General features: G+C 39.5%; 1 protein-coding gene across 1 annotated transcript in view; it reads left to right on the top strand.

Annotated features, from left to right (window-relative positions):
- Positions 1–24,948, top strand: part of ATP13A5 (ATPase 13A5) — a 98,396-nt gene that overhangs the window by 30,666 nt on the left and 42,782 nt on the right. The window contains exons 8-16 of the mRNA XM_036445076.2: positions 3,007–3,079; positions 4,011–4,139; positions 10,338–10,508; positions 12,705–12,862; positions 15,556–15,744; positions 19,252–19,313; positions 20,791–20,941; positions 23,233–23,319; positions 24,206–24,362. Coding sequence (XP_036300969.1) covers positions 3,007–3,079; positions 4,011–4,139; positions 10,338–10,508; positions 12,705–12,862; positions 15,556–15,744; positions 19,252–19,313; positions 20,791–20,941; positions 23,233–23,319; positions 24,206–24,362 — 1,177 coding nt within the window. The remainder of the gene's footprint in view (positions 1–3,006; positions 3,080–4,010; positions 4,140–10,337; positions 10,509–12,704; positions 12,863–15,555; positions 15,745–19,251; positions 19,314–20,790; positions 20,942–23,232; positions 23,320–24,205; positions 24,363–24,948) is intronic.

The following is a 24,948-nucleotide window of genomic DNA, read 5'->3' as shown; positions in this document are numbered from 1 at the left end:
AATCATGCCACACAGAGACCTTATTTTGTTAAAGCAAGAAACACCCTGTGCAGTCCCTTTCTAACATTTGGTACAAGTTTGAGTGCAAACCTCAACTCTCAACTATATTTCCATTGAACTGTATTACATACTCCACCACTGGCTTCATGGGTGGCTGCTAGAAATAATGCTGAGAGTGCCTGGCCCATATTGCTTCATTCATGACTGAGCTGGGCTTAAGAGATATCTGATTTAATGCCCTCATTACTTATCTCTGGAGGAAATCCAGCCACAGCAAACACAAGGACGATGCATAGCAACAGATGCCAAATAATAACAGGATGCAAATAGTCTTGGAAACGGATCTGGTCCCACTGAACAGGAACTAGAGAACCAGAGGGGGCCTAATGAAAATCAGGCAGTGAGCTTCAAAATCATGGCAAGCATCACAGCACTTGCTTTTTCCTAGCTGGTTGGTTGTCATAGAAACCTGTGTTTGTAGAGTTTCTGAGCACATTAGCTCAAAGAGGATGCTTACATTCTCCTATCTCAGGGTTGCTGGGGAAGTAGAATAATTCAGTTCTATTAAATAAATATTTGCTGAGGGCCTACTATGTGAGAGACTTCAGGGGATACACAGGTGGATGTGTGGTTCCCTCTGTGAACCGCCAGATGCACAGGGGAGGCCTGACAAGAAGACAGATGGCTATAATGGAATGTGATTAGCACACTAACACAGGTGGGAACACAGAGAGCAGAACAATTAATTCTTCTTGGGGATGTTAGGGACTTATGGAGTGGAGGTGACATTTGAGCAGGGATTTATGTGAAGAATTGGAAAGTTTGCTAGAAGAAAACTGAGGTAAACAGAGAATAGATTGAGCAAAGCAGGTTACGAAAAATGTTAAGTCTGATATACAAATCCAACTTTATGCCATAATGAGTTTTGAGAATTACAGTCAAGAATACTTAACGCATTCTTCACCACTTCCAAATATGTTAATTAGCATCCTCTCAAGCTAGGTTGAAGTTATCGTGGCATTGACTAAAAGGGTTTGCTATGCAAGAAAATAACAAAATTTATCATGAAGGATTATTTATCTTCTTAAAGGAAAAAGAGCTGTTTTCAAGCACTTTAGGAAAACATATTCATCAACATAAAAGGCTTTTGAGTCATATGAACCTGGGTTTGACTGTCAATCTTAATCGTAGTAAGTAAATGATTGTGGACAAGTTACTTTAACATTTTCAAACCCTCCTTTTTTATTATATGAACATTGGAGACAAAATTTTCATTATAGAATTACTTTATTATTTTTTTTAAATCAAGTACCATATTCCAAGTGACAGGCACAAAGCAGTTGCATAACATTTTAAACTGTTTAAAAAATAATAATTTGAGTCATTTAGATACTCTGGGTATTGCTTTTATGAAGCCTTGGAGGTTTTCAATAAATCTCTGGTATATAAAATTAATCAGTATAATGCCATTTTTAGAGCTTGAAAGGAACTTGAAAGTGGTCCAATTCAATGTCATTTGTTTACAGAGGAGACAACTAACTTATAAGATGACATTTCTGATATTCGGGTACATAGCTGGGTAGTGGAGAAGTCTGTCACACAAATGGGGAATCCTGATGGAATCCAGTGTCCTTGCCACAGAACCGATGATGACTTTCTCATCGTTATCCACCATTAAAGTGGATGTCCCAACGGGCAAGCCTCGGGAAGTCAAGTTAGGGAAATGAATTTGTGCCTAACAGTAATATCATTTCTTCCACTCAATTGGTCCAAATGATTGAAGTTTAGCTTTTCACACAAAACTGAAGTAAATAATAAATTGTTCCATATAAATATTAATGCAGAATTCATTATGTTCTCTCAAGAGGAAAGTTATGTGTAAGGCTTATCTTAGCCTGGTGACATTTATAATGTCAAAAATCATCCATAGAACAGATACTAATAATTTACTCTAACATCTGAAAGGAAAAGGTTTCCATTTGAGTTGGCTTAAGCTGTGTTTAAGTACTGTTGACACTATTCAGATCTCTTCTACTTATTAATATCTAAGTAACTGACACCTATTCAGAGATGGGCAGTACCTTCCAGGGTTGCCCCAGCTGGGAAGCATCCCACTCCTTCAACTGACAGCACCCCCTACAGTGGGTGTGGGAAACTGTGTGGACAGCAAAGCAGTCTCACCTCTGCCTCCCTGACTCCTGAGTTATTCTAAGAGATACTGCCTCTACTTCTCGGGACTGCTTTGCACAGGGTCACATCTCAGTTATTCTACCTCAAGCAAATTCTTCCAGCTGATGTACTCAGACAAACAACTTTCTATTAATCATTAATATGAGCTCTTACCACAGTAGTCAATACAATTAAGGTAGGAATGAACCAAAACAATCCTATAGAATAGATACGGTCATTTCCACTCTCAGATGAAGGAAAAGGAGTTAAATAAGCTAAATAACGTATAAGTGACAGCATCAGGATTCCAACAGAGCAGTGTGGCTCCACTCTGCAGATTTCCCCATTGTGAAAACCTACCCGTCATAAAGGAGAGGATGACCATTCTACGGTCAATTAAAACTCAACCCAGGCATTCACAGACTCCTCCAAAGGAAAGCCACTTACAAGCCACCTTCAGCATTGTTTTTTTCCAGATAGGGAAACAGAGGCACAGAGGGGGAAGTGACCCGTTTATGATCTCATTCTTCCCCAATCTAATCAGACATCTTCCAGAAGTGAATCCTTTGTGCTTTGCCTTAGGTCCTTGAGGGCAGTGGCTATGCATTATTTTTCCTGGGATTGAAATAACATTAAACTAATGAGCATATCTGCTTCTACAGATAGGGGGTTGGGTAGAGTAGGCGTTGGGGCAAGGAAGCAGTAGCATCAAAAGTTGAACTCTGAGTCTTCGCTCAGAGTCAGTTTGGCTGTGGCAGCAGCCTTGACATTTACTGTATTGAGAAGATGCTGTTTTCCTTAAGGACTAACCTTGAAACTTTGACTCTCAATTGATAGCAATCAGTTAAGCTGCACAACCTCGTGGAGGATCACAACAAAGTCCAGGTTACAATCACCGTAAAAGGCAAAGGTAAGTGAAATGTATTCTACTGTAGTTAGCATGCTAACATTTCAGGATGGAATCGGTTTCACTTATTATTATTAGTCCATGAGAAAAAGGCTTTTCTGATTGAACCCAGGACTGGGGCTAAGGTGAGACAAACAAGGCATCTGAGGTGCAAAATTTAAGAAGACAAGGTCATACAAATGCTGACCAGTACCTGTAGGTACCCTAAGAGTAAGAACCTTGTTAAATTTTGTACCATTGCATGATTCATCCTTATCCCAACCCTGATTAGACCATTCTTACCCCATGTATGGATTGCTTTCAAATTCCTTTTCCCTCCATATTTCATTTATTTAAACATTACTAGATAAGTCTTCCTATGGCTTTTTAAATTTTCCTAACTAACCATTCCAAACAGACCCTGCATCATACATGTTAACACAGCCTGAATGAGGCTTGTAGATGCCTGCTGGGCTCTGGCATTGGCTCTGGACTTAGCCTGAGGGAGGGGGGAGGTGGGAGGTGGGCGGTGGCCCTGGCTCTCTGTGAGGAAGGAGAAGCTGTCTGCAAGGTTTACACTAGTTCTCATTCAAAGAACAGAGTATCTGTGTCCGCAGGGGGTCAGGAACTCAGCCAAAAGAGAAAGCAAGAGCAAAGGGGGCAGTCTTTTCTATTGACAAATGCCCTCGAGTGACTCCTATGGACAGAGCACTGTCCCAGATACTAGGATCAAGATGAGGTCTTGTTGCTGAGCTGGTCCTTTGCTGTGGCCCAGGAATCAATCCCCTTAGTCTTGGTTCCTGGGAATTTGTGATTGAGTGGAAAAGGGTTGGAGTAGGTGAGCACCCAGGGCAGTTCTTGCCAACAGGCTGACATGAGTTTGCAGTCTCTTTCATTTTTAAATAAAACAGGAGACAGATGGTCAGCTAGTTATGGAAACTCTGCTGTTGTGTAGGTGTGCAGGAGCTGGAATCCCACCTCTTGGTTCCTGGAGATGTCCTCATTCTCCCAGGAAAATGCTCACTGCCATGTGATGCTGTTCTGATTGATGGAAGCTGTGTGGTGAACGAAGGCATGCTCACAGGTAGGCAGCTATCATGGAGCTTCATTTTTCTGTCCAACAACTAGGCCAAGTGTTAGCAAAGCAGACCTATGCATACACACTGCCTTATACCAGGCCCATGCTAAACAGTGAGAGAAGGGTGAGAGAGACATGGTATATGCAAATTTAACAATAAAAGAAAACCATTTAACAATAACAGAATCAGGCCATGAGGAATACAAAACTATATTTAAAAATCTAGCACAACACGTGATTAATTAACTGCCTGACAGGTGACGTGAATAGGATGAGTTGGGTTCTGAGGAGGGTGGGGCCACTACAATGATGCACAATCTCTTCATAAACATGAGAATGGTTTTTATATTTATCCAAACAAAACACAACCTAAAACTACCAACTCTCACAACTGGCAGAGCATAAATACTTTATCCAGCCCTACTCCCTGTGGATGGAACTCTGAGTTACTGGGAAGGAGACTGAGTTGTACCTTTGGGGAAAGGCAGTGAAACAGTTCTGTTTTTTAAAGATGTTTTTTCTATTTATTTTATTTTTTTTTTTTTAGAGAGAGAGCAGAAGAGAGAGGAAGAGAGAGATAAAAACATCAATAAGAGAGAAACATTATCCATTGGCTGCCTTCTGTATGTCGTCAACTGGGGAACCAAGCACACAACCAGGCATGTGTCCTGACTGGGAATAGAACCAGCAAACTATTAGTACCTGGGATGATGCTCAATCCACTGAGTAACACCAGCTGGGCAATAGTTCTGTTCTTTAAAATTATATTTCTAGATTATTTCACTGAACAGAAAAACCAGTTTTCTAGTTATTATTTAAACTGGCCTTGTTCTCATTTGTATTTTGTAAAGTCCACTTGAACTTGTGTAATTAGTAAGTCACTATTTGCAAAATATTCTTTATGCAAACACACACACACACATACACACACACACACACGCACACAATATCCTAATGAGAGAAGAGATTCTACAGCAGCACAAAAATAGACACTTTTTGCCTTTTGTGCTTACAAATTGTTGCATTTTTCTGTTTCCAAATTGCTAAAGATAGGAAAACACATACACACATACACACACACACACACACACACACACACTTTTTAACATCACCTAAATGTAAAGGGAGTCGTTATCTATTCCTAAATTGTTCAACACAAGCTGATTTCAAATTAAAAATGAGTCTGCTTAATTTAAAATTGAGAGAAGAAAATGTGGTAAACACAAATATATTCAGTGTAATTGCAAAATATCCATTTAATGTGCTGAAATCTAACTTTCTTATAATGACAGTGATGAGGTTTGCATGCTAATCATATCCTTCATCCAGCAGGTTGCCATAGTACCCACTGTGCAAACCTTAAGCCAAGAACTGTCCTCCTCGCTCAAAGGCAGCGACTGCTACATTTCCCCGCAGCCTGCCCACGAGGAACGGCTTCTCTCATTGGAGACAGGGAACCTGGTTGTGAAAAAACCCAATAGGGTGGAAAGCAGTATTTACTCACCTGAGTCTGACTCAGTGTGGAGTTCTCGCCTGGATTCTGGGGAAAACTCAGAGAATTTCAGAGAAGTAGAAATGGTAAACAAGACTGACCTTCAATAAATGTGCAAAATTGACCTAAAGTCACCTTAAATAGTAAGTGACTTTTCCTAGGGTCTGTTTCTGAAAAAAAAAAAATAAATAAAAAAAATAAATAAATAATAATAATAATAAATAAATAAATAAAATAAAGTCACCAGCATTAATATCTATATAATTTAAGTACTGATACAAGTAAATTTTAGAGACAGACCACACATAAAACAGAAATATTGCTTTCTTATTCATTGCTTCAAAAAGAGCTAAGTATCATCATGCTCTCTAAATACTTGATCACACAGCCCACATAAATCTTTCCACTCATGTACATATTTGTGGAAATGATGCTGATTGAAAGAAAAAAACAGATTAGGGTTAACTTCTGAAAGTGAAAATGTATTCCTAGATCATTGGTCCACATGTGACTCAGGTATCAATAGTTTCCCCCACTTGCAAAATAAGCTTTAACATCTATAGATGTCTTTATTTTATGTAAGATCAGCAAGTACTCCTAGAATATTCACACATTTTACAAATAACTTTTACATATCACTTCATTGTGGCATAAAACAAACTGACCAGGAACTATTATAATACCCAATGTACAGATATAGAAATTGAAATGAAAAGATACTAAGGCTGCTCAGCTAGCAAGTGAGAGAATTAGAAATGGAATTGGCATTTGTTCTCAGTCAGAAGGGGCCATAGGAGTGAGGAGGAGGATTCTAAAGTGAGCAAAGCTGCAGCTGTCATTTTTTGTGTGTTTGCTTTATCTCATTTCCCCTCAGCCAGGTATTCCCATCCATAGCACATTCCTGTAGTAAGATCTTCCTCCTCCTCATCTCCTTAGCCTCATCCTATTACATTAAACTCAACTAAGCAAGAAGCTTCATTTTATTTTATAGCTACACTTAATTATTATTTTGGTTCCAAATGCTGCCACCCTTGGAAGTGTGCATTGTGAAGTACCTGATATAAATCAAATAGTTATCCCCAGGAATTTGAGGTCCTTCAAATCCCAATCTGGCTGCTGATGTACAAGGCATCGAGGAGGGTGATCTAGTCTAGGGAATCCCATCCTTTCTGATGCCCCACTTCACTCTGGACTTGGGAAATGTTCCAGGCTTATCTACCTGGATAAGGAAGTAGATCCAGGTGCCTTTGGATCTCAGTTTTCACAATCTAAGTTTTCTTTGCATTTTCTTTCAATTGCCTTTCTAGGGATTTTTATTTAGCTAGAAGAGTAGTAGGATAAAGGGAAAAGCTTTGTTCTTACTCTCTAAAATTCATGATCAAACTTACGAATGACTTTTGAAACCCAAAAATTAGTTATCTACTCCTCTGTTCTTTTTTTCTTGTCTCTTGAGACAATGGTTCCTTTTAAGATTTAGCTTCTCACAAGCAGTCAAGAGGCAAAAGGGAATACTATAGGGGAAATCCTATCAACATTTCAAAAATTCCTCTTGGCAAAACAGCTAATGTTTCTTAGTTCTTATATGTATTAGACGCTGTGCCAGCATTTTACATGTGTTGTTTCATTCAACCCACAACTCTGTAAAGGTGGGAGAACCTAAGGCCTAGAGAGGCTGAGTAATTTGCTTAAGATCACAAAGCTAGGAGGTGGTGGTGCTGATATTTAAATTCATTTGTGTATTCATTCATTCATTCATTATTCATTCATTCATTCAGTTCACAAAGGTTTTAGTAGCCCTTACTATGGAGCAGACACTCTACCAGATGATGAGAATACAGCAGGGAATAAGGCAGACAAGATTTCTGCCCTCCTAGAGCTGACGTTATAGTGGGAGACATGAAAATAGGTAAATGACATAACTTTCCAACAGTTGAAAATTTTATGAAGAAAATAAAACACTTAAACACAGACATTTTGACCTCAGAACCTGTGCTTATAATTATTGCCTCCTCATTCTCTTAGGGATAATTGTGTGTGTGAGGGTGGAGGGAGGAGTAGTAGACACCCTGTCACAATCTCCTTCCTTCTCCCTCAAGTTATTAGAACTACTGGTTTATTTGAAACATATGTGTGGGAAGTATGCATGATACAAGTTAGACACCTTGGAATTTCCCTAAGTTATTAGTTCAGATTTATATTCTGCTAGACATGCTTAAAATCCGTTGGTAGATCTAATATTTTTCTCTCTTCTTCCTTTTCTCCTACCACACCCCTTTTCTTTTATTTATTCTTTTGTTTATCCATTAACTCTATAAAGATTAAAAAATGCCTACTATGTATCAGTCCCTGTGTTGTGTGCTGATCAATAAGACAAATCCCTGCCCTAAAATAGTTTATAGTCCAATAGTCCCACCCAATGTAAACAGACAAGGACATAGCATTTAAAACACCATCACTATGCAGAAGTTCATTGGTGACAAGGGAAAGAATCTCTCTTCTCAGCAGCCAGGACATCCAGGTCCTGGAAGCCAACTGAACTGTTAACAGTGAGTATAACTTCCTTCTGAAACCCTCTCTAGCCATGTCCAAACTTTTGTAGGAATATTCATTCTTATTTGGGATTATAAGAAAGTCCAAGCACAAGACTCTCTATTAATATGTGAACAGAGTAAAAGAGATTTTAAAATCATCTCTGTGTACAATCATCTGAATTGAACTTTATCTATGGAACCTGTATCCAATGATTTCCATTTTTGGTGATTAAAGAGCTGGCTGTCTGTTTCCCATACCATTGATTGTGTGTGCAGAAATTGTTCATCTACATATATAAAAGCCTAATATATAAAGTGTCCTAGAAGAGTTCGACCAACTGAGAGTTCGATCATTAGCTATGACATGCACTGACCACCAGGGGGCTGTGCAGAATGAAGGAAGGCCCTGGCTGGCAGCCAGCAGCCCCTAGGGACTCTACCCATGCACACATTTTGTGCACTGGGCCTCTAGTTAATTATAATTTGTGAATTAATATTTTGTGGCCTAAAGGCAGAGAAACATTTGTAATTCTGTAAGTAACTGTCTTTGCAAAGGATGATTTAAAAATAATGTGACACAGCAATTTGGAGATTTGTCAAGAGATTCTTTTTACAAAACCATTTAGAATGCAACTGATAAATCTACACAATGGATAGATGTCATAATTGTTCTAAAGAAATGACTTAAGAACAGTGCTTGATATGGGGTTTATAGATCGAAGTAGATGAACACATCCACATGTAGCAGGGTGATGCACCCCAACTCTGCACCAGGGGCCATCCCAGCCTTTGCCCTATGTAGCTCTTCATCTGACTGTTCTTCTCTATCCTTTAACATATCATTTAATACGCTGGTAAATGTGTTTACCTGAGTTCTGTGAGCCACTTAGCAAATTAGCAAATTAGAGGAGGAGGGGAGTGGGAGCCCCAGGTTTATTGGTCAGAAGCACATGTGACAACATAGATTTCCAATTGGCATCTGTAGTGAGGTGGGAGCAGTCCTGTGAGACTGAGCCCTCAACCTGTGGGATCTGATGCTATCTCTAGGTAGATAGGGTTGGAATTGAGGTAGATTGTAGGACAACCAGCAGGCATCACAAAATTGCTTCTTATAGGGTCAGAAGTGTATGATAGTAGTGTGAGAGTAAAAAAAAAAAAAAAAAAAAAAAAAAAAAAAAAAACCAGAGGAGGAAGGACTGGAGGTTTTTTGTTTTTTTTTAAACTCAGGAAATCAAGGAAGATTGTGATCGATAACTTATTAATAAAAAAATTTATTAGTCCCGCTGTAGCCTCAGATCATCCAGAGAATGTGTTTGTACTCCAAAAAGCTAAACAAGTCACAGCTTATCCATTAATGCAACTACTATGAGTCAGACAGAGATTACTAGTGAAGTCAGTGGGACCTAGATGCAAGAGTTCCAGACTGACTGGAAAAAACATCAGGACTCAGAGAATGATGCTATGAAAGATTAGAGCAGAGTATAGAAAGAGGAAGAATGAAACATGATTTGGAGGTTGTAAAACTGATTTAGCAAAAGAGTGGGACCATAAAGAAATAGGAAAGTCAAGAGGAAGTTTAAGGATGAAGATATTGATATGGACTTTAGATATGATGAGTTAGAGATACTAGTGGTATGTCCAGGTTGGGATGGACAACCCGCAATTGGGATAAGAGCCCAGGAGAGAGGCTGCTTACTTAATCTGGCTCCCCGAGCTTTACAAGGGCAGGGTTTCAGTCTGTCTTATTCATAATTATATGCCCAGGACTTAGAATAGTGCCTGGCACAGAGTAAAAATAGTTGTTGAATGAATAGATGGATGGGTGAATGAGAGGCAAATAATAATAACTCTGTACATGTTTTTTTGTTCCTTTATTGCCTAGAATAGTATTGGGCTTAAAGAACACTTGGGAGAATGGTTGTGATGACTCTTTTCGCTAAAATAGTTTTAAAAATTATAACTAGGTCAGATGTTAGAAATATAGGAAGAACTTAAATAAATATTTGAAATAGAATCATGTCCTACATTTTGTCTCCTGTATCCCTACGAACAGTCATCTGACTCAAGGGACGAGCATTCAGAGCCGATTAGCTGTGGTCTGTATATTTTCTTGACACTGGCAAGCACCAGCTCTAAATAACTCGAGTTCACACAAAATCAACAAAATACAATCTTCTTTAGGAGAAAGTATACCTGTTACAAAGACGCCATTGCCCCATATGGAGAATTCCATGCCCTGGAAATCCCACAGCTCAGAGGACTATCGGAAACATGTTCTTTTCTGTGGCACAGAAGTGATCCAGGTCAAGCCCGCTGGGCTGGGGCCAGTAAAAGCAGTTGTTTTGCGAACAGGTGAGTCAGTTCCACTTTTGTAAATTTAGTCTATGATTGAAGGTGGGGGAATTGAGTTTGGGGAAAATTTTGTTTGTGATTACAAAGTTTATCACATTCTGTAATAACAGCCACACTCACTTTCAATCAGGCTCTTATTATTCTAAGTTTCCACGATTTTGCCACAATTTTCAACTAAATAGTTCATTGTTAAAACCATTGTAGATGATGAAGCAAATAGAGGGACAAAGTATATTTCCTCAAAGGCAAAAGTGTTTTTTTGTGTCCTTAGACATCTTGTCTTCTCTTCTCTCCACCCACTCTGAGTACCAAGAAAACAGTTTCAACCACTATCACTTGAGAGCATTTTCCTTTCAAAGAGTTGCTTGCTGGGCTATTAAGATGCCTGCTGGATATCTCCACCTGGTTGCCCCACAGACACTTCAAGGCATTTAAACGTGATTTCATCCTCCTCTGGCACTTCTTCTGTTGACAACATCACCATCTGGTAGTGTCTTCATATCATCTTAACTCTTCACTTTCTCCCATACCAAATAGGGTACCACATCCCGTCTACTTCACAAATACATCCTGAGCCCTGTCTACCTCTCCTTAACTCCCGTAATGTTAATAGGGTACCACATCCCGTCTACTTCACAAATACATCCTGAGCCCTGTCTACCTCTCCTTAACTCCCGTAATGTTCAGGCCTTCACCATATCCCATCTAAACCATTACAATAGAAACATTTTTTGACAGTTGCTTTCAACTTTTGCCTCAAATACTTTTCTTTATATTTTGTTCAACCTTTCTTCGAACCTATTTTTCAATCTGTCTCAAGTCACATCTATAAAACATAACTTGAAGCAATTTATGCACATCATGCTTAAAAACTTTTCAAGATATTTGAATTAGTCCCAATCTTTCACATGACATCATAAGGCCAACATCTTCCATGGTATGTCCCAGGTCTGATGTTCACCCTTGACCTATATTTCTGCCACATGATATAGTCACAGACCTAAAATGCACCTTTCACTTTACCTCTCTGCTACTAACTGGTGTTTTTCAAATTAAAACAAAAAATAAGTTTTGTTCAAACTATTCAATGAGTAGGAGAACATTTCTTGGCCAGCTGACAAGCAGAAGTAAACAAGGGTAGAGATCATGAAAACCACACTATTTGGGTTTGTGAAGTGCTAAGGTAACAGGTTACAGGAAACTCTGCCCCTTTTCTCCAAAGCCTGAAAAGCCATGTTTCAGGAGACCCAGTGTCCATTAAGTAGTGGGATTAAGACATGTTTGTATTTATAATACTGACTCATAGAATGTATAGTAGTCAACCTTAGATATTAATAACTTAGATTTTAATGAGTATCTACTAAGTGCTATGCACTGGAGACTCTAAAGAGAAAAAAAAAATCGTGAAGTATTCATTGTTTTGAAGGAAGATTTGTAATGTGGAGAGGGACACAGATGGATTTATCACTAACTCAAATAGAGAGCAGTGATAGATGTCTTTGACCAAGTGTTATAGGTATTCCAAAAAGCAGAGAGATTATTTTTTATATGAACTATAAAAGTAGGACTCCGAAAACATTTATTTGATGAAGTGGCATTTTGAGCCACGCCTGATAGGAAGGATTTAGCCAATCATATCAGAGAGCTGAAAAGACATGTTAATTTACATCTACAAAACACAAAGGAAGGAAAGCACAGGGGTATTCTGGGATGAGTGCGAAGTTGAGAGATAAGTCTAGCGAGGAAGAAATGGAACAGCTTTAAGGGGACCTCAAATGCCATGCCTAGTTATGTGAACTTTATTCTAAAAAGTGGATATTCTGGAAAGTTTTTGGGCATAAAAGTGACATGATCAGAGGCATATGTATTTAAGAAATTACTTGCCTTGTACATTGCTCTTCTCTTAATTTTCTAATATTTTCAATACATATTTGGTCTTTAAAACTGCAATGTGAGCCACTGACTCAGTGACTCACAAGAAAGAGAAATCAAGCAGGGCTACAGGAATGCTACTTCTTGTGCCCAGCGAATTATAAGAAGACTAAATGTAAATACACTGTTAGGTCACAGAAATGCTGTTTTCAGTCCATATTCAAATGCTCCTTCTAACCAATTCTTAATTCAATGCAAACCATTTTTGGTTTGGGGGAAACTGTTTAAACGGACCTTATTCTGCCTCTGATTATCTTCGTGCAGGTTACAATACAGCCAAAGGGGACTTGGTGAGATCCATTCTTTACCCCCGGCCCCTGAACTTCAAACTCTACAGTGATGCCTTCAAGTTCATAGTGTTCCTGGCCTGTCTTGGAGTTGTGGGTTTTTTCTATGCCCTTGGTGTATATTTGTATCACAGAGTAAGTACTGAGAGTAAGGCTTTTTAATAGTATAGTTTTCTCAAGGAGTTGAATCCAAATCAGCAGGGTTAGATTAGGTTAACTCTGAATCCCATTATTCTGTGAATCAATGCTGTACAATAGAGCTTGCTTAGATGATGGAAATATTCTATGCAGTATAGACACTGTCCAGTTTGGTAGCCCTTAACCATGCATGTTTATTGGGCACTTGAAACATAGTAAGTGTAACCAAGGAAGTGAATTTTCAATCATTTTATTTTCGTTAGTTAGCCATATATGGTTAGTAAAAAATATATTAGATAGTGCAGCTACAAAAGTTATTCATTTAATCACTTAGATGGGGATAAGAAGTTACTGCATGTGTGGCATTGGTGATACCCAAGCCAAATAGCCTTGGAGGATATACATATTTCCTAAGCCTGATGAGATGGGGAGGATTTAGTTAATCAGATCAGAGAGCAGGAAGGTCATACTAATTTGAGTGAGCAAACACAAAAGAAGAAATGCACAGGGTCTTCTGGCATAGCAAGCAATTAAGAGATTAAGTCTAGCAAGGTAGAAAGAGATCAGATTGGAAGCGACCTTGAATGCCATGCCTAGAAATGTGGATTATTTGTGAGTGTTGACATATTTGAGGATGTACTCTGTCCAGGGAATACTTAACATACCATGCAGGCAATGATTGGCCCTGCGTTTTGTTAGGTTCTGAGATGAAATTCAATGTCTCCTTTTACAGAGCTGATGCTGCATGCTGCATGGGTTCCCACTTTTAAGTTTCAGGTGTCTATTTCATTTGGATGTTTCACTATGAATAGTTGTGATAGCTGGAGAGGGAAAGGTTGTCACAATAATCTCTGAGGTCCTTTCTGGTCCTGAGAGTCTGATTCTCTTGTGGGCCATGCCATCTTTTCTGTGAGACATCTGAAATCTTAACAGTGTGGGCTCAAAGGAAAGAAGAAAAAAAGTGAATAAACAGATTCAAACACGGGTATGAAACAGTGCTGGTGACCTAGTTACAATGCCCCAACAAGTAGCATCAAGCACATTTTCTGTGTGTGTTGGAGGAGGAGAGGGGTGAATATTAATGGGCAGAGACTCAGTCTTAAGAATATGTAGGCGATGTTCGTGCTCTCATTTGATCTCTGATAGTCATTTCAATCTGAAATAAGACTCCACAGAGCATGTCTGGAGGAGGCAGGGCATATTGGCAGGAGTAGAATGGATCCTGAAAGAGTGAAGCAAACTGTCAAACCCGGGGAGAGGGGGAGCATTGAACTCTGAGGCAGGGTACCAGTTTCAAATGGGAATAAGAATGTTCAGCAGAAAAACAAGCACAGGACCCTGTCCCTAGACCAGGAAGTGCTGGCAGCGATGGGGAAGGAAGATTTTCTGGGCAGGGTGCATATCAGCATTTAATATGCACTAAAGCAACAAGGCTAATTGCAGACCCCATCTTCTTGGGGTCAAAATCTATGGTGCTGTTGACCTCCTTTATGTGCACTGGTTCAAGATTAGCCAGGGCCAAGCCCTTACAGTCAAAACTTCGCTGTGGCTATGGGAAGAAAAGCAGGGAATTATGAATTTTGCAATAAACTGAGATTGGACCAAAGATGTATCTAGCAGCCATTTCTATTGAATTTGAAGCTGCAATTTCAGCTTATGGTTCATTAAAAAAAAATGGTTCATTAAAAACAAACAAACAAACAATAAAAAAACTAGGCAAAGTTGGAGGAACTGAGCCATTATATCTAGGGCATGTGAAAAATAAAACATGCCACCCCATGACTTGATCTTGGCCTTTACCAGCCTGAGAATTTCTTCAGATCTGCCTGGAATCTTCACTCCAGGAGAACTGGCTTGTTAGTAAAACACATTGGTACACATTTGTGCCTTGGAGTCAGATCAACTAGAGTTCAGATCCTCATCATTTAACTAGCATGAGGCCTAGAAGAAGTTTTTAATTTTTAAGCCTTGGTTTCCTCACTTGTTAAGTGATTAAGAAAAAAATAACGGTGTATATGTCATGAGGTTATTTTGGAGTAACTCAGCAATGTGTGTGCCCATCTCAGAGTGTGTGTCCAGTGAGGGTAAGCTATTTTTATTATTGGCTTCCCTATAGCAATATTTGCTGAGATCTTGGGCAAAATATTGGTCATAGTTTTTAGCAAGTTGTCATTCATTCAATGTATGTGCTGAGCACCTCCTCTGTGTCAGAAACTACTAAACTCTCTATCAAGAGATGAATAAGATAAATCCACAGATGAATAAGCTACAGCTGCTGCACCCAAAAGGTTTGTAAGCTAGAGGGGGAGAGAGATTTATAATCCAAGACTCAGGCCACTGTGTGAAATATTATAACTCTAGACTAGTCCCAGTGCCCTGGGAGACTAGAGGGCATATGGATGGGTAGAGAAGGGGTAGGCACTCTGAGTGAAGGAATGCTATGTGGAGAGAAACCGAGGCAGGAAAGGTCATGGACAGTGTGGGGTGTGGATCAGAGTCTCCTGTGTTCTGCAGTGGGAGCCAATTTATTCATTCGTTGAGCACAGCCAGGAGAACCCTCAGCCCCACCAAGAGAGCCAGCTCAGTAGGAATCTTCTGAGTCACTACTGCTCCTGTGGTGGCGGAGACGGTGCCAGGGAGGGTGCCAGCCTGCTTGACTGGGCTAACCTGTGTGTCCCTCCCCTCCCCAGATTTCACCAAGAGATACCGCAACCATGGCCTTACTCCTCCTCACCGTGACTGTCCCTCCAGTGCTACCAGCTGCCCTGACCACAGGCATCGTGTATGCACAAAAGAGGCTGAAGAAAAAGAAAATCTTCTGCATCTCCCCACAGAGAATCAATATGTGCGGACAAATAAACCTCGTGTGCTTTGACAAAGTATGAACTAAACTTTGCAGTTTGGTGATTGATGATTTTAGAGCTGGGAAGAGCCTCAGAGAATGTCTAGTCCGGAGCCCTCATTTTACAGATGGGAGCTCTGAGGCCAGAGAAGACCACATAGTGAGCTCATGTGACATCACGTTTTAGAAGCCTGCTGTGTTGAGACCCAAGAAAGTGGGTCAGCCATCACTCATGAATTTCTTTCCTGTGAAATTTAATACTTTTTGTCCCTGTTTTGAGTTTCTAAACAATCTCTTTCTGTAGAAACTTCTAGATATGATTGACTTTTTCAGGAAAAAAAATGAGGGACATTTTGATTCCCTGAAGTGCTTTGTCCTGAGCTAAAGTGAGCATATTCATTTCTCTGCCTCATAGCTTCACTGCTACAATGCAATGGCCTGACTTGTTCCCTCAGTTCATTTGCATTTGAATAATTGATAAAGGCTTGGCCACTTTTTAATTAACCCACTTTGGCAGAGAGGCCCATAATGAGATGTTCCTAGCTCTTGAGAAGTTCATGGTCTAGCCGAGGAAGCAGGTAAATGGGAGTGAAGATGATGATAATGCAGTGAGATGCATCCTTAATGCAGGTATGAGTGAAGCATAGAGGTGCAGTTACCTGGCACAGGTTGGAGGTAGATAGAATGGGCCCCAGGCTCAGAGCCAAGCAGCTGAGAAGCATAAGGATGTGAGGGCCTGCAGCATGGGAGGATAAAATTCCCTGAGGTGTGGCTGGAATGTGGGCTGTTTGGTAGGAAATGTATCTGGAGAGGAGGAGCCCAGTTGTTCAGTGCCTGATGTACCAAGCTAAGGAGTAGGGCCTTGTCATGAAGCGAATGGAAGCTCTTCCCATTTTTTTAAAAAAAGACCAATGACATTTTTATAGGTGTGTTTCAGTTATTCCATCAGGGGAATTTGATAAGAAGGGAAAAAAGGGAGATAGGGCTGAAGCAGGAGGTTATCTGGGGGGTAACTGAAGAGCATGTTTATTGTCCTCGACAGTGAGGTCAAGAATGGAGGGTAGAGGACAAACTGGAGAGACAGGAACAGGTCTTGACAAGTCTTCATCCCCAGTTGGAAGTGGCATAGCTCTTAGATTACTTTAGTTCTATTCTCTTTTAATTTCCTCTGGTAAAGGAAACCCTCTATTGACATCAGTGGGGAACCAGTAGGGTTAATTTAATAGGAGCTTCCTTTTAGATTCAGGGCCAGACAACAGCCCTTTGGACATTTTCTGATAGGGACTCCCATTACCTATCCCAGCGGCATCATTACTGTTTAGAATATAGGAGGGAGATTTATAAAATATGTTCACTCTATTTGACTGTTTCTAGAGCTAATTTTACACAGCTTGTTTATCTTATTTCCTATGTAAAGCTTTTTCCTTTCCTTCCTCATGTGCTTCTTTGCTAGTCTGTCTTAGGGACCACTCCTCAGCAAGCTTGGCCAAACTCCTAGTGGCACCATGTCATGTTATAGTGTAAACGAGTCTTGATTGGGAATTAGCAGAATTAAAAATCGAATCCTGAATTTTAGACTAGCTTTCTGCCTGACTTTTGCGATAAGATTATCTTTAAGTTTCTTTCTAGCTTTCACATTATAAAGCTCTACCAGCACGATATTGGAATAAAAGCACTCTACAATTAATTGAAGTATTGAATTTCCATCTAGTGCTGTTTCAATTTAGGAGATATTTACCACTGGGCTTCTGAGTATACTTGTCCCCATATGTATCTTTAGTTGATGTTGGTTTGTTGTAAGTTTTCTAAAACAAGTTCCCTCGTTTCTTTCTGTTCAATTCAGCCCAAGCCTGGGCTAATATTTATGCCAAGAAGTTTTCTTTATCTTTATTTTATTCTCTTTAGAACCTCAGCTATAATTTAGGTTTCTTTCTATTTTATGGTCAGCTTTTATTGTATAATGGTCATTTTCACTCAGATACATAACATGGTACCATTTCTATTTGCTGCCTTGTCATCTCTATTTTCATGTTCAAAATATTGATGCTTAAACACATAATCTAATCACCAGAAAAATATCTCAGTTTGGATTAAGTTGCTAAGTCTTTTTGGAATGGAACAACTCAAGGGGATTTGGAAACACACAGGTTGTGTTTCTTATAAAATGCAGGAAGGAAATGAAGCAAATAACTTTTCTTATTGTTGTCCTTCAAGAAATAACTCACACAGGCATGTTAGCTTTCTACAAAGTCAAATGAATGAAGACAACAAAGATTTCTTAATTCTTTAATCTAAAAATCAGTATGGGCTTTGTCTTTCCACATACTTTGCCAAGTTTTTTTTTTTTTTTTTTTTTTTTTTTTTTTTACCATTTTTCATAGAGTGGAAGACTCTAGATGACTGGATTCTGGCTCTTTCTCTCTAATTTACAGGCCATTGTGCCCTGAGGCTTCTCCAGTCACCTATAGCCTGAGACTGTGTCTATCTATTTACTCAGTTGTAAGAATTGAAAGCATTGTGACCACTCACAGTAAAGCACTGTGCTAATGTGATGTGTTGTAATAATAGAAGATGTCGTTTAGTAAGGTGTCTTATACAGAGATGACCTTTAAAAGTATTATACATCAGAGATCTGGGTGTCAGTGTTAAAATATAGGATGTTCCCCAACAGTTGGTAGTACTCTGCTCTGCCCTGATAGTGTTGACACAACAGTGGCAGCTCCTTAATCTGAATAGGTATTTAGCAGTCCTAAAGCTGTTGGTAGCCAGCGCCTTACTTTGAATGGGTGTTACTAAAGCTGTTAGCCTACCTACTGAAGAAATTGGGATCTGTAGTTCATGACCAACTGTGAAACAATGAGCAAATTAAACGTGCTAAGATTGTCCTCAGTTGTGTATTGAATCATCTGTTATATTTTCTGATAAATACCCTCCCATAATTCAGAAAATCAAATCTTCCAACTAATTTCCTCTTGACCTAACAATAAAACCCACTCATGGACATTCATAATATTTATTTAGCACTTTGTTGCTCTTTTTTTAGTCTCAAAGCCCTTTATCCACATTTTATTATCAATCTGGAAAGTCACCGTGTCACCCATATTTTAGGAAATTGTGTGAACCAGATGGCAGACTGTGAACTAAATATTCTTTAAAAGGAAAGAAAAATTCTGAGCTCTGTTTTAAAAGATAACAAGTGCTAACTAAAAGTCAAAGCTGATTCTTATTATATATCCATTCACTGAACCTCTCTCATTTAACAAGTCAAAACATTAATAAACAAAAACAAATCACTTCCATTTTGTTGTAATGGTTAGTAATTAGAATAATTTAATTATCAACATGGTCTTTTGGGAATCATTTGTCACCTGCTGAACCTTTCTTTCAGATGCCCTTCTCTGATTTGAAATTTGATGCTTCCAAAGAGAAGGCTTTGGATAACTAGATGTACTTTAATTTCTTGGGAACTTGGTTTTTATGTGAGTCATGATATAATTAAAAGCTCTTAATATTTGGCTAATACCAACTCTATTTCCCCCCCCAGACTGGCACTCTTACAGAGGATGGGCTGGACCTCTGGGGGACTGTCCCCACTGCTGACAACTGGTAGGCACCTTCATGAAGAAAAAAATGTGTGATTGGTTAGGTTGCCTTGGGGCTACTCAAATCTATTCTTCCAGTGTTGAGGGATCAATGACCCATAAAATATGTATAATAATTGGCTGGAACCAGCTCCCAATTATTCTAATTTTTTAAATTAAATGAGTTCTAATTTCAGAATCAGACAGGGAAAGTAGGCCTTCAAACTCCACATGAAAAATGGAATAGAATGAGGTTAGTGATTAAGAAGCTGGATGACTAAAACAGAGCAGTAAAGAGTGAAATCAGGACTGTGCTTAATTAAAAACTGCAAAGACTTCCTGGGCAGCTAGTGCGGTAGGGAATCCAGAGAAGAGCTCCGTCTTTTCCGTTAGTTTACACTCCAGTGGAATTAAAGGGCGCAGAGTAACAGCAGGCAGGCAGCACACACAGCGTTGCAGAAGAGCCATGGTCTGGGCCTCAACAAACACCCTGGGCTCTAGCCCTCCTCCTGAGTCTCTGCCTCTGGCTGTGTAGAGATCCAGTCCAGATTTTTGTCCAGACAGGCAGGGCCTCTACTGGTCAGAGTCACAAAAAGGGAAAAGGTATTTGCAGTTTTAACCCTGCTTTTCACTCCCTTGCCCCTAGTACTCTGAAAATTTTGGGGAGATAGAAACATCTAGATACAATTGCTATTTAGCTCTAAGACTGGATGAGAAGGTAAACCACGGTGGTCTACTGTCAAAGAAGAAAACAAGCGTTAGATGCTGGAAGTCTATGCCAGGAGTTTCAGGGAGCAGGGACAAAGGCCAAAAGGCTGAGTAAAGAGAAATATTGTAGTCCATGTGTGCTTTTACTTGAGCCACCTGACAGGCATCCTTTTCATTTCCCCTGCATCACTGGCTTAGGGATTTTGCTAAGAGACAGCTCTGGGGAGTTTGCAGGAATAAGCTCTGAGCCTTACAATGTGCCTTACTGTGATGCTGCCATCATGTGCGCTGGCTACAAGTACTCTGACAGAAATCCCTGTGATTCTATATGCTGAAATTACAGCATTGATTGACCAGTGGCAAACTATTGAAAAGGAAATTCACATCCACCTCAAAGGATGGTTTTATGAATAGCAATGCACAGGCAGAACACTCCAGTTAGAAAAGAAGGAAGCCAAGTGAGCTGATATCTGCAAACTCTCCAAGAGCTCAAGGGAAGGGCCATAGCTGTGCAAATATAGAAATATCAAGATGTTTAACTTGGCTCTGGAAAAATTGTGCATCAATGATATCAGAATGAGTAGAATCTGTAAGGTACCATAGAAATCAAGCAGACAGGCCTTGAATACCAGGCTCAGGGTTTGAACTTTATCATACTGGACATGGGGAGCTATTGAAGGTTTTTATCATAGGGATTGAGTATTATTGAAGCTCAGTGTTAGTGAGATTTAAGGGGCACAGGTGCAAAATGATTTTGTTGAAGGCCTTAACTTATTAGTTACTTTCTCTACCAGTTTCCAGGAGGTCCACAGCTTTGCCTCGGGCAGGGCTCTGCCTTGGGGCCCACTGTGTGCAGCCATGGCCAGCTGCCACTCTCTGATCCTCCTGGATGGGACCATCCAGGGAGACCCTCTGGACCTCAAGATGTTTGAGGGTACCAACTGGGTAAGATGATAGTTTATTGCTTCAACAGAATGATCAAAACATGAAGAAATCCTTAGTGGGAATGCTAAAGATTTTCTATCTTTAGTTGAAACCCAGAGAAGATTTATAACCATGCACATAGGAAGTCTGATCCTACCTGAATTTTCTAGCCTCTATGTCAAAGGACTCTGTTGATGACTGCAACATGAAATAGGGTTGCATGATGAGATGAATTTGGGAACTGCTGTTTAAACAAAGTCAAATCAATTTATTGACTGGAAGATTTCTTTAATATAATGTGGTGTCTTGTGACAATTCAAGAGAAACTATATGAAATGCTGCATTTCCCAAACCTATTTGACCACAGAAACCTTATCTATGGGCTTTCTAGAGGCCAGAATAATAAAAAGAATAAAAAATATTCTTCAAAACATCCTCAGAGAAACAGTAGACTAAAGCAGTACTGTCCAATATGTAACCACTTATCACATGTAGCTAACGAGCATTTTAAATGTGCTATGCAAACAAGGAACTAAATTTTTTATTTTATTTACTTTAAATCTAAATAGCTACAACTGGCTGGTACCTACTGTATTAGACAGCATAGGCTTATACACCAAACTGGGGGGCTCTCAGCCCAACGGTTCAATTTTCTGAGCTGAGTGTGAATGGTAGTTGAAGGTCATAAACCCATCCTGGCAACTGTCATGACAAGGTGGGAAGACCTCTCTATTCTGCCACTTTCTAGTGTGGACCCCAAATTCAAAACCAAGACTCTGAGTCTGTGCCTCATCATGCATTTGAGATTACAAAGCCTCACTCACAGACTTGTGGTGAGCATTGAGACTAAAAGGGCCCTGTGTACTGTAAAGTGCCGAACATATGGAGGGTATTAATGAATGAATGAATGAATTTGTTACTTAGATTCTCCTGTCCTCCAAAAAAATGTCCTAAAGCTACTTATAATGACACATCAAGTATAGGACAACATTTTAAACAGAGTTGTAAAGAAATGGAAACAAATTGTTGTAGGGACATTAAGAAGATTTCACACACACACAAAAAGTTTAATTTAAAGATGTATGGTAGGAAAATTGTAGCTTTCTAGAGGTCAGAATAATAAAAAGAAAAAACCTGTTAAACAGGGAAGTTTCTGATATCAGTACATTATAATTAGAGCAATTGCTTTGGAAATATTTTTGACATCAAGACAAAATAGTACTCACTTCTCTGGATCTGAATGGAGAGGAATCAGGATAATTATTATAAGCAATGTCTTACCAACCTCATTAGAGTTGGCACAGTAATGAATTACACAGGGCCCTTGTTACTATCTGTGACTTTGACCCTGGTTTTAGTATTGCCCCCTTTTCCATAACAGAAGTGTTGACTATCTGCACAAATGACAGATGAGTTAGGCTCGTGTGTGGAAACATAAATCATTAATGTTATCGTTGTAAGAATTGTTTTTAAGTTCCACCCCAAATAAAGCATAAAAGTGCAAGAATGTTCAAGTTTAAAGCTGGGTGAGAAGCAGCCTGGAGTTAAGCATCTTTTGGTAATGGGGAGGGGGGAAATCCTTACAGACTGTAAGAATTTTAGCACTGGAAGGGATATCAGAGTATTTTTCAGAAGGAACTGTGATCTAGAAAAATGGAGCAATGTTTCCAAGGTTAAACAGGTGACAGAGCGAACATCACCATTGTTTCTATATTCTGACCTTTATTATGTATATACCTGCCTGATTTCCCCATATATTAAGTTAGTATTAGTTTCTCTGGTGGTATGACTTACACTGTTATAATAAATATAAACTATACCAAAAAATATAAACCTTTTTGAAATATGCTTTCCAAGTTTCTGGCAGCTAACTTGTTAACTCTCTAGCTACCCAATTAAATGGGTATAGCATCAGAAATAGTCCCATGTTTATCTTAAGACCCAATCCTAAATCATCCGAGAGCTAATGTGCTCAGTTCTATTGAAGGGTAAATCTCCACTTAAGCCCTCCTTCAATTACTAGACATACCGTTTAGGAAGAGCCATTGGCCTATAGCTTACATTTCTTCCATCAATTACTACTTAAAATGCAGTCATAATATTTCTGGATTTTCCACATCCTACAAGAAGATTTTTTAATGTAAGTCAACATAATAGAAATCTGACAATGGGGTATTAAGATAATTGGCCCAGAAGAGCAAGTATGTGAAAAGGGCTTTGAAAAGATTAAAGTGCTATGCAAATGAGAGAAATTTCTTTCTTAATATTTTTTTTCCCTGAGGAATCTTATGGATGTTTTTATTTTAAAACAGATAATGGAAGATTGCAATGTAAACTTCTGCAAACTTAGGATGTCAAACTCAAACATAATAATAAAACCAGGACCGAAAGCCAGTCAGGTATGATTTGTTTCTTGAATCATGTAGCTCTTTCCCCTGAAAACAGATGAAACTTCCCTGAATTTTACATATTTCTATATCCTTATTGTTTTGCCTTATCCTAACAGTCTCCATAGATAGTTTGTTTATTTGTTTACTCATGAATTTATCCATTAACTCATTCAACGCCCACTGAGTACTCCATGAGAGCACTGTGCTCAGTGCTAAGGGATGGAGTGATTTCAATGCTAGACAGGTTGGACTCTATGTTGGAATTCACAGGGTGATAGAAAAATCAATAGGGATAAAAATAAGTATAATACAATGTGCCAAGTGCTATAATAAAGGCCAAACACAGTACCATGGGAATCCAGATATGGGTGTGAATACTCTTTCTGGGAGAGAGAAGCACTACAAAGGAGGGTAGGTAACCTGTGAACTTGGCCTGGAAAATGATTAGGATTTCTCCAGGCAGCCAAAGGAAAGGGTCTTACAGACCAGACAATTTGATGAGGGAATTGCCTTAGAGGGAGCCCCCAAAATACCAATGTTGTGAAAAGTATAGCACTTCATGATGTCCCTGAGCTCATTGCAAAGGAAACCCTGTTGGTGTGTATCTGCTAAATCTCACTTAAAAGCTTCTTAAACACTCCTTTTTCTTCTTTAATTTTTAAACCTTTATTGACTTTTAGAGAGAGAGAAAGGGAGAGGGAGAGAGAGATAGAAACATCAATGAGAGAAATATCATCAGCTGCCTCTTGCTTACCTCCTACTGAGGAACCTGCTTATAAGCCAGGCATGTGCCCTGCCTGAAAAATTGAACCATGTCCTTTTGGTTTCTGGGTTGACGCTCAACCTCTGAGCCACCCTGTCTGGGCTAAACACCTTTTTCTTGGTCCACTCTCAGAGTCCTGTGGAAGCTATCTCCATCTTGCGCCAGTTTCCATTCTCATCGAGCCTGCAGAGGATGTCTGTGGTTGCTGGGCTAGCAGGTGAGGATCACTTCCACGTCTACATGAAGGGCGCCCCAGAGATGTTGGCCAAGTTCTGCAGATCTGAAACAGGTACCAAGTGGCACATTTCCCTTTCGCGAGTATTTTAAGTCCAAATACACAAAGCAAACAAGCCTAAATCAGTAAGCGTAGAGGGGGTCGTTTTCTTGGTGGGTGGGAAGTGGGACTCATACATTTGATAAAGTAGGCATGATACTTCCAAGGCAAAGAGGCAGAAAGTAAATACCCAGCTGTGGTCCAGCTAGAAAAGCCCAACCTCAATGGGGTGTCAGGGAAGGAGATGTGAAGTGAGCACCAGAAGCCAGAATGGGAAGCTACATAGTGCTCAGAGAACCAGGCTGGTTGATAGTAGAAGTACTCGGAAGACAGAGCCAAAGGGAGAGGCTGGGACAATAGGCCAATTCTACAGAAGGGGTGTTCTGTCACCTCCTGAGGAGCTGGCTCCTCTCAAGGAACCTCAGAGACACCGATGGAAAGAGAATGTAGAAAAGATAAATCTTTTAGAAAAAAAAAGTGATTACAATAAATTAGATGGTATTAGAGCAGGGTAATAGATCATTTTTACAATACCAGTAATTTCATCTTTCTGGGCCAGATTTTGAGCTGATTTGTATTGTTTCATAGTCTTATAAACATA

The sequence above is a fragment of the Pipistrellus kuhlii genome, unplaced genomic scaffold (genome assembly GCF_014108245.1).
Source record: "Pipistrellus kuhlii isolate mPipKuh1 unplaced genomic scaffold, mPipKuh1.p scaffold_m20_p_2, whole genome shotgun sequence".
In the NCBI taxonomy this organism is placed as follows: domain Eukaryota; kingdom Metazoa; phylum Chordata; class Mammalia; order Chiroptera; family Vespertilionidae; genus Pipistrellus; species Pipistrellus kuhlii.
The sequence above is the reverse complement of the archived record's forward strand: the minus strand, read 5'-3'. Positions and strand labels throughout refer to the sequence as shown.